The sequence below is a fragment of the Mauremys reevesii genome, linkage group 21, assembly GCF_016161935.1.
Source record: "Mauremys reevesii isolate NIE-2019 linkage group 21, ASM1616193v1, whole genome shotgun sequence".
NCBI classification, from domain to species: domain Eukaryota; kingdom Metazoa; phylum Chordata; order Testudines; family Geoemydidae; genus Mauremys; species Mauremys reevesii.
The window spans coordinates 9,027,387-9,037,811 of NC_052643.1; the positions used below are offsets into that span (position 1 = coordinate 9,027,387).

Genomic DNA, 10,425 nt, shown 5'->3' on the forward strand with positions numbered 1-10,425 from the left:
AATAGAATGTTGTGGGTCACTTACCCCCAGAGCTCCAGAAAGTGAGCGGTCAATGAGCTTAACATAAACACCTTAAAATAATTCTTAAGGGTAAACAGTAGTACTCTATCAAGAAGGGTTCTCCAGTTAATTTGAAAAAAGACTGGGTGATAAAGTAATGAATTGGATACATCACATTCCCCAGATTTAGGTGGTGGGTTGCTCTAGACCGGTAGATTTTGAACATCATGAAATACACCAATTCCTAATGTCCAGCAATTTGAGCTGTGATTTTTTTTTTTCCTCTCTCTCCCCCTAGCATCCAGAGATACGCCGTTATTCCACTCTCTACAAACTCTGGCCTGATTGGCTGGGTTCCCCACTGTGACACTCTGCACGCGCTCATCCGAGACTACAGGGAGAAGAAAAAGATCCTTCTCAATATTGAACATCGCATCATGCTGCGGGTAAAGGGCGAGACTGGCACACAATTAGCTGTTCTGTTAGATCTCTAATATCCCTCTGAGAGTGAAAGCAATGGGTCAGGCTCTTTTGTTCCCATTTATTTACCTGTCTTTTGATCCCTTTTTGTATTAAAATTACTTTAATAACTGTGCACTAATATAAAATAAAAATGCGAGAATATTCCAAAGCACTCATAAATTAGTGATAGGCGGTGGAGCTATTCACCTCTCACTTGCCATGTTGATAGTGACCACAAGTTCTTACTGTCTTACAGCTAAAATGAGGTTGGTAGAGATCAGTCTGGTTCCTAGCAGATGTGTCCATATCAAGAAGAGTGCCACAGCAGCTGATATTTACTAGCATAAGCAGAGCCCAAAAATTTAATGAGCTATGAAAATTGCACATTGGTGGGGGAAGCAGAGGGAAGCTTGTACTGCTGGTTCTGTCAGTAAACAGAGTGGGTATCATAACCCAGAAGACTAAATCTTACTCCAGAACTAAAATTCTCTCTCAGCTCTTTTTTAAACAATAAAAGTAGCTGTTGGAATGTTTGTGGCCACACCGTGTGGTATTGCATTTCAGAACAGTTCTTTTGGCTGAGTTTGCTGAAAATAAATTGGTTTGTGCTGCAGAGCAATTAATTTAATCGTTTTCTCATAGTTTTACTCTTAAATTAGTAGAGATTGACACATTCCTTGTATTGCAGCTGTTTCAGAATTGTTATGAAAAACTTGGTGGCTGCTGAACGACATTTCTCTATTTCAGATGGCTCCAGACTACGACCACCTGACTTTGATGCAGAAAGTGGAGGTGTTTGAACATGCTGTCAATAATACTGCCGGTGATGATCTTGCCAAACTGCTGTGGCTAAAAAGTCCCAGCTCCGAGGTACATTCACCTTCAGTCTCTACTGATGACTCTTGCAGACAGCTAAATATGGTGCCCTCTCTGTGAACAGAGTGTTTGCAGCATGTAAATGCAAGTCTGTGTTTATAGGTACACAACTGAATGAAGATTATTCCCTTGATCCCCAAGAGCTGCATATGATGTATTTTGTATATGATGATAAAGAATTCATGGATGAAAGACTTAAGATTTAATTTACTGTTAGAGAAATTAAAATGGTGAAATGTAAACTGAATTAGCATAATTAACCTGCTCAGTGCCTGTGCCTTGTATGCATTTTCTGAATTTGTTTGAGGCACACCCAGTTTAAACAGAACTGTTTCGTTTCATCTCTTATTTTTCAGGTGTGGTTTGACAGAAGAACTAATTACACCCGCTCACTAGCTGTGATGTCAATGGTTGGGTACATTTTGGGCCTTGGGGACAGGTAAGTGAAATTGGAATAGTTTCTTTGAAATAAGTGCAGCTAACGAGGATTTATAGATTCCATTCTGAAATAGTTGTCATGCTCCCATCAGCTCATTCCCTGGATATTCTGTTGTGATAACTACTTTCATCTTGGCTATTCCAAACTCCAAATGATATCTTTCAGGGCCTGCCACTACTCCAATTAACGTCAGTGCTCCAGGATCAGGCCCTAGGGTTTGTATGTCTCTTGATTGCACTACATGAATGTCTTCTCTTACAAGAGGCAGTGTGGTTGAGAGGAATAAGCGCAAAACTAAGGAGCTGAGAGTTTTAATTCCAGACCTACCACTCACTCACTGAGTGGCCTTGAATAAATCACTTAACCTGGTACCCCATGTGGCAGAAAGAGAGAACCTCCCAGTGTTGTTACTCTGGGAGGATAAATGACTGTTTGTGCAGTGCTTGGTAGATAGCGAGCATTCATACTGACAGCACTCAATATTTCCTTTTTAAAGAGGTAACCTAAGTATATCTTGTATCACAGCTGCTACAGGAAGTGCAGCTCACTGCTGCCATCACAACTTTTACACAGCATCATCAGTCTCTTTCCCTTGGGGCATCTTATCTGGGTAAAAAACAGGAGCTTGATATTAATGGGTTTTTAGTGAGGTCTTTAATACAATTTCCTTTGTATCACTTAATTCTGATTTTCTTGTCCATAAAGATTACCTAGGAAGTATATGATTAAATATGTAGATAATATTTAAAACACACATTATTTTCCTCATACTAGTCTGTTGTTCAAATGCATATTGGTATGTCACTTAAATATGTATGTCAATGGAAGACTACAATGAACCAGTCAAAGATGATCTAAACTTTGGATTTAGTTTGTGGATTACGGTCCCAGTAGGCCCTAATAACTCCTTTGAAAATCCATCTGAAACCGGTATTTTTATACTAGAGGTCTGTAACATAACAACCAAACCTTTCTGCAACATTTTTGTAATAAAATCATTTGCTTTTGAGCTTAGAATTTTTGATAATTAAGTCATAAGCCTGTGAAACTTGAGGGTTAAAATAAAAACTGAAATGCAGCAGCATAAAAGACAGTACTATATCACCCAGCATCTTTCTAGTCTAAGACTGCCTCTGATAGCCTGTTTTCCTCTCTTTACTTGCAATATGCTCGTTAAATTTCCCTGTGCTGTAAAAATGTACAGTCGTCATAAAATTAGTGGAATATCAACCCTAAATATAAAAGGAATATAACACAAAATGTGCATATCCAAAAATATAGTGGTGCGTCTGGTCTAATAGGACATTTATCTTCAAAAACAAGAGGATTTCTGATAACTCTTGAGTTGTAATTACAGAATCTAATCACACCATGAGGGAAGTGCTTCGGGAAAGCTATTTATCATGATAGCTTCCTGATCAGAGGTCTCCAATCATTAGCTGCCTTCTGACTTGCAAAGATCAATGTCATCCTAGACCCAAAGCCATGATTTACTTTTTGATACATTTTTCTATAACTCTCTAATGATCTGTCACTCTGGCTTCTCTCCTGTTCCTTCCACAAAGACACCCTTCCAACCTGATGCTAGACAGGCTGAGTGGAAAGATCCTGCATATTGACTTTGGGGACTGTTTTGAGGTGAGCTTTTGTACAAAAAATGTGTTGTTTTTTTAAAAAAGTGTTTATTTTTATATTTCAGAAAGACCCTGTTATCTAGTATAGCAAAGGCAGAACTAGGATCCAGGAACTCCTGAGTTCTTATTTTAGCTCTGACACTGACTTTCAGTGTGGTCTTGTGGCATGTCACTTAACTACTCTGTGCCTCACTTTACCTGTCAGTAAAATGGAGAGAATGCACACCTACCTCACCGGAATGTTGAGATTAGTTATATAATTGTTTTACAAACATTGAGTGCTAAGTATCAGTAGTGGTTTTCACATAAATCTTTACACCAATTTGTAATTGAAATATAGAGTACATTACTCTGTACCAACAGACGGGCACAGACTCTTAGTTTGATTCTTACGTTCTTTATCTAGTCATGTTTACAGCTTCCCTCAAAAAAAATTCCAATAACTACGGAATCATAGAAAAGTAGGGCTGGAAGAGACCTTGAGAAGTCATCAAGTCCATCCCCCTGCACAGAGACAGGATCAAATAAACCTAGACCATACCTGATAGGTATTTGTCCAACCTGTTCTTAGAAACCTCCAAAGATTGGGATTTCACAACCTCCCTTGGAGGCCTATTCTAGCACTAACTATCCTTATGGCTAGAAAGTTTTTCCTAATAGCTAACCTAAATCTCCCTGCTGGCAGATTAAGCCCATTAACTTCTTGTCCTACCTTCAGATGATACGGAGAACAATTGATCACAGTCCTCTTTATAACAACCCTTCACATATTTGAAGACTGTTATCAGGTCCCTCTCAGTTGTATTTTCTCAAGACTAAACATAGCCAGTTTTTTTAACCTTTCCTCATAGGTCAGGCTTTCTAAACCTTTTATCATTTTGGTTCCTCTCCACACATTTCTTTCCTTTTTATACCCACAACTTTCAGAGTTCTAGCAGGCAAGCCCAGGCCCTTACTTATTAACAAACTGCTTTTTCAAGGAATATCTGCAAAGTTAGTGTGTTAGTTAACTGATTCTCTTCTATTGTGTATTCAGGTTGCAATGACAAGAGAGAAGTTCCCTGAGAAGATTCCATTTAGACTTACAAGGATGTTGACAAATGCTATGGAGGTAGGTGGGAGTTAGCAGCTACCTTTCTAATAGGACAGAAAGGGGACTGTTCCTAAGAAGGTGTCAGCGGTTCCCCAGCTATCCATGTGTGTTCTACTGTAGGTGACTCTCCCCAATTCCATAAGGAGCCGAGGTGCTAATATTTCACCTGCATTTTCCTTTAAATAAATTTCCCATGTGACCTTTACAATATGAAAACAATTCTTCATTGATTAAAAGGAAACACGGTCCTGCAATTTCCCGGGCCTCTCCATATTTCCTCATCCCAAATATTGGCCATGAACCAAACACAGTCCAGTAGCACAGGGCTTCAAGATGAGTGTCACCTGGACCTCATTTCCATGTCACCAGCGGGCAGTAAATCAGAGTAATGGGGCCTCTTAAACTTGTAATGAACCTGTAGCTTCTTTTAATAAATGGAACATGGTGTAAGGGGATTCTGGTCAAGACACAGGCATGTCCTGCCATGGGAATGATTAGGGCTGGAGTCAGAAGGTAAAAGGAGCACCATCGTTGAGTCAGTTCTTTCTCTTCTGAAGGTGACTGGCCTAGATGGTAACTATAGAATCACCTGTCACACTGTGATGGAAGTCCTGCGAGAACATAAAGACAGTGTCATGGCTGTGCTAGAGGCCTTTGTCTATGACCCCTTACTGAACTGGAGGCTGATGGACAGTAAGTTATTTGGGGAAACAGTCAGAGCAGGGGAGAGAAGTAAATCAGAGTAAACTGTATAAATGTAAGACATTCAGGAGCACAAAATCAAATGTCTTCAAACTCAGGCCTTGGTGGTTTAAATCTGCAGTCTATGCACAGACACTAAGGTTAACAAGACTATGTTCAAGAGTCCTAAAATAAAGAAACACAGAGATGAAATCCCATTTGCCCTTAAAGGGAGAGGTGAAACTAAATTAAAAACAAAATTACTGGAGTGCTTTTGAATGATTTGTCAACATCTTTATTTTGAAAAGCCCCCCCACACACACATTATCTGCAGTTGTTAGTTTGCCTGAAGCATCAGGACACTTAACCCTGTGTCATTCAGAGGAAGTCTGATTCAGTTTGAGAAGCTGGTATTTCCAAAGTCTGTAGTTCAAAGATAAAAACACTTAAGCATTTTATTTTCTTTGCAGCAAATACAAAAGGCAATAAACGATCACGAACAAGGACAGACTCCTATTCAGCTAGTCAGTCAGTAGGTGTGTATAATGTTTTATTGTATTTCATTTAATTGGAGCATAATTTTGAAAAATATTTTTCTAGTCTTTTTTTTTTTCTTCTTCAAAAGCACAATGGAAAAAGCGCTTTATTGAAACTAGGTTTCAAGGCACCAAGTATCTGGTTTTGACTGGTGCCTGTTAATCTCATAATTATATATATATATAATCAACTGCTGAGCTACTTCAGCTTGAATAGCAGCCACTGCTTTGTAGTTATATTCACATTGTAATGTGGCATCAGGATTTTTGTGGAGTACCTAAAAGTTGGTGCAACCCACAGAGTAATTATGACCTGTGATATGTACTGTACTTGCTCGGTTTTGCATAGTAATGCTGCTGTAAGCTCAGTAAAGTTTCACATAGCAACATAGTGGTAAATATGTTACACAAAATCCTAGCAGCTGGTTGCTAATGGACTTGTAGGAGAAATGTCAAAGGAAAGCATTTACTATAATGTTTAATAGTAGGGTTTCAATAACTTCAGTTACTTGGCTACTATTTTAAGTTAATTGTGCGTCTTTTTTAAATATCTTTTAACTAGCAAAATGTACTGAAGGGTCCTTAAAGGTTAACTGCGGCTTTCAGCACATAACATACAAAGTATGTTTCAATCCTGAGTTAGAATCCCTTTAATCAGAGCAATGGGGGCATTCAGCGCACTTAGCCACAATTCAGCAAGCTTCTCAAAAACAAATCAGTCAATCCAAGTCACCAGTAAGACTGCGGGGGAGAGAGGGTTATTGGTAAACGCTACATAGAATATGATATTCTGAGCCTCATGCAATACTGAAATACATTGGCCAGTTTAATGCTCCATTTCCCTGTGTGTCAGTTTTAATGACAACGTAAATATTTTAGCATAGTCCTAAAAAGGCATTTTGCTCAAGATGTTCTATTTAATCCCATGATGCTCCTAGTTCTCATTCAAACACACATACACAAACAAGTGCTTTACATAAATTCACTTGCACGCTGGGAATTGAAGAATTTATTTTCTGTAATCTTAGATGCTGTTGGAGAATTTCTTTCTTTTGTACGGTCTAGACTAGCTGAAGTGCTGTTTTCTGCAAATGTAGCAGTGACCAGGCATAAAAAAAAGTTTAAATGTGCAGTTGCCCATCACATAACTTCATGGTGGTAAGAACTGCATGTAAACCAGAAGCTTTACACAACATACTTGAGCTTGAGTGTAAGGTTTTTTTGAGCTACAAACTGAACCTTAAAAAATGTCACTTTATCTGCCTTTGGGCTTCATATTTATACTGCCATAATTTCCTTTAAAATCAAAGTTTTTACACTGTTCAAAGTGCTGTGCAGGAGAATCTCCTGAAAAGCCACCAAATGCCAATCTTTGTATTTGATGACTGTACTGATATTCTCCCCTCTCTCATTAGAAATGTTGGATAATGTGGAGCTGGGTGAGACAGCCCATAAGAAAACTGGGACCACAGTGCCTGAATCCATCCATTCCTTCAGTAAGTTCCTGTGCAAACCTCATACATTTTACATTATGGGCAACTAGCTCATAAATCAGCACGCTCTACAGATGACAGCTAGCCAAGGTGGGGCAAAAAGGGGTTCTCTGTGAGCATAGATAAGAACTTGTAACTGTCTACTCTCTTCTCTAATTAAACCCAGCAGCTTACAGCGGTGTGTGTATCAACTATTCATGGCAAAAAAGTAACTGCATCACAAATTGTTTTGATCATTGTTGTCCAAATAAAGTCTAAAACGTTGTTTTCACTTCTGTCTTCTAGTAGGGGATGGGTTAGTGAAGCCAGAGGCTCTCAATAAGAAGGCTATTCAAATTATTAACAGGGTTCGCGATAAACTCACTGGTAAGTGTATACTTTTCTAAAATAAAATATCATAAAAGTAATACAGACATTAGAATTATGTTCAGGTTTAAGTGCTTGCCTAGCACTATCATATTTCAGTTTTGTGCTAGTTCTTCATCAATTTTATTTCAGATTATCCTGTTTCTTAATTGGGCAGAGCCATTTAATATATTCGGGCTTTGTAATTTGTATGCTGGAAAACAATCTTGTTTGGAAAATGTAGAGGTAATTTTCATTAATGTGCAGCAGATCTGACCAGTTCATCTTTTAGGTGATGATTCTAAATCAAATCTCCAGCAACCGGCTTTCCTTTTACTGGCTTTGCAACTGGAAAAATTTAGATGTGACATTTTAGACTCTCAATGACGTATATAAGAACCACTAGAATTAGGTACTTAATGTAGCTAGGCAGTGGATTCCTTCTACTAGGAATTTTTAATAAGTACATTACTTTTGTCTGTTGTTTGAAGGAGAGGGTGGGGATAGAGAAAACGCTGATGGGTCATCGAAAACATTTGTGTTCCAAAGGATTCAAAATAGACTCAATGTCGCTTTTGAGATTTTGTCTTTGAACAGTTCTGTGCCAAATATATATTATAAGAGGAGAGAGAGTCATCTTCACATTGCTCCACAACTTGCCAACCAAACCAAGCTATGTAATTTGGCTTACGGCCTTCTTTAATGTTTCTTTCACTTTAATTGTAAAGGTCGAGACTTCTCTCATGATGAAACTCTGGATGTACCCACACAAGTAGAATTGCTCATTAAGCAAGCTACTTCCCATGAGAATCTCTGCCAGTGCTACATTGGATGGTGAGTTTGTCTTTAAACTAGCCTTCCAAATGGAGAACAATCAAGTAAAATATCATTACTCTTATCTCAGTAATCATGCTGAGGATGGCTGAGTAGACATTGTGTCTAAGCTTGTAAACTTTTGTGACCATTTTGTTAGGTTACCTTAGGCACTGCCCTGTAAGCAAGCGAATGTGTTATAAATAGAAAAGGGGATTATTTAAATCAACTCAGAGGTTTTACGCATTTGAAATAAGATGTTCCAATTGTATGTCTATCACCAACTGCTAGTTATGGTAGGGAAATTACATACTCTAATGTCATCAAGTACACTTTTATAACACCTTCATCTTTCTAAGGTTTCTTAACTGTAGTTGTATTCGAGGAACCAGAGGATTTGGGGGGTTCCAGACATTAGGGGTGTTGATCCAGTGATCAAGAAGTAGGCTCAGGCATGGGTCTTTCCCATCCTCAGTGTCCTTGTAATTATGGAAAGGCTTCTGGACATTAGGAGACCTCAGTCCTTCTTAACATAGTCTGTTTTTATGAAGCGATGGGTAAGATTGCACTATTAAAGTATTGCTTTTGCCATCTTTAGGTGTCCTTTTTGGTAACAGAAGATTCCAGAGTATCCACAGCCTTTATTGGAGGCTTTTGCGCTCCACATATATTCTTCTACAAACAAATCTTGGACTGAAATACAGCCTGTCAAATATTTTGAAATGTAAATTAAAGAGTTATTGTATATTAAAAGTTGGTTTAAGCCAATTCATAGCTGCTGTTGAAAAACACGAGTTGTCTGAAACATAAGACTTGATTTGGGTTTCCAGAACAATGAAGACTGACCAAGCCACAAATATATGGTTCACTTGGTCTTTGGGGAACTGGTGACCCATTACAAATAACAAAATACGGGTTTTGACTTAACTTACAATGTAACTATACTAAAATATTTGCAGATGAATCATTGCCCTGGTCAGTCCTGTTGGCGTGGCTGCAGTGAACTCAGTGCACTCATGCAAGAATCCTCATATAAGTGTGGGGACAGAGTTGGAGGGTAGAGAGCAAGAGGAAAGAAGCAGAGTTTTTCTGTCTGTATTACCCCATTATCTCACCTATCCCAAAACTCTGTACACTCACCCAAAATCAGAGGGAGGGATTGTAGTTGAAAGGTTTGTATCTGACCCCAGTGGTGATGTAACCAGCACATTTCAGACTAGATCTGGATATAGGGGTAGATCCAGGATCGAAGACTCTAAGCCAGTCAAAGCAGGGTGGCTCAAAGAGGGTTGATCTATGTCAAGGAGGATGCAAGGTAAACTCAGAATACCACTTGGGAGCTTCCCACACTGGTGGACTAAAGAACAGTATTGGGAAATAATTAGGGAAAACTGAATACTCAGCACAAAAAACAGAAGGGAGGAGAACTGAGCATACCTGGAAATGGAGAGTAATGGATATTAAACATGAGGGTGAAGGTAAATAAAGTTATGATTTATTAATAAAACAAAATGCACAAAATACGAAGTGTAGCCATGTTTAGATGCCATGTTGTATTTGAATATTTTTGTGCCAATAAATTACACAAAAATGTAAAAAGATTTTGACTGGATTCGTATTTATTCCAAAGCGCTCCTTATGGAGAGCAGAATTGAGGCACAGCAGCATTACACTAGCACAGCGGAACTATGAGTTGGGACCCCAGAGTGGCTCAAACACTTTTTAATGGGGTTGCCAGGGCTGGCGTTAGACTTGCTGGGACCAAATCCCGAGACCCACTGCCTGGGGCCAAAGCCTAAGGACTTCAGCCCTGGGTGGCGGGGCTCAGGTTACAGGCATCCTGTCTGGGGCTGAAGCCCTTGGGCTTCATCTTTGGCGTACCCACCCGGGCAGCGGGGCTCAGGCTTTGGGGTTGTGTAGTAACTTTCATTGTCTGAAGGGGGTCACAGTGCAATGAAGTTTAAGAACCCCTGGCAGAAACCCACAGAAGGCACAAACACTGTTGGTAGTGGATTGGATATCTCTAAGGGTAGGTCCATACTTACCTGCCGGG

General features: G+C 39.2%; 1 protein-coding gene across 2 annotated transcripts in view; it reads left to right on the top strand.

Annotated features, from left to right (window-relative positions):
• The window catches only part of MTOR (mechanistic target of rapamycin kinase), a 101,097-nt gene extending 91,124 nt beyond the window's left edge, over window positions 1-9,973 (top strand). For both annotated transcript variants that reach the window (XM_039509591.1, XM_039509593.1), the window contains 11 exons: window positions 299-446; window positions 1,210-1,332; window positions 1,695-1,777; window positions 3,343-3,415; window positions 4,448-4,522; window positions 5,062-5,197; window positions 5,656-5,721; window positions 7,137-7,217; window positions 7,500-7,580; window positions 8,288-8,393; window positions 8,971-9,973. In XM_039509591.1, coding sequence (XP_039365525.1) covers window positions 299-446; window positions 1,210-1,332; window positions 1,695-1,777; window positions 3,343-3,415; window positions 4,448-4,522; window positions 5,062-5,197; window positions 5,656-5,721; window positions 7,137-7,217; window positions 7,500-7,580; window positions 8,288-8,393; window positions 8,971-8,986 — 988 coding nt within the window. In that variant the 3' untranslated portion in view covers window positions 8,987-9,973. The remainder of the gene's footprint in view (window positions 1-298; window positions 447-1,209; window positions 1,333-1,694; window positions 1,778-3,342; window positions 3,416-4,447; window positions 4,523-5,061; window positions 5,198-5,655; window positions 5,722-7,136; window positions 7,218-7,499; window positions 7,581-8,287; window positions 8,394-8,970) is intronic.
• The last annotated feature ends 452 nt before the right edge of the window (window positions 9,974-10,425 follow it).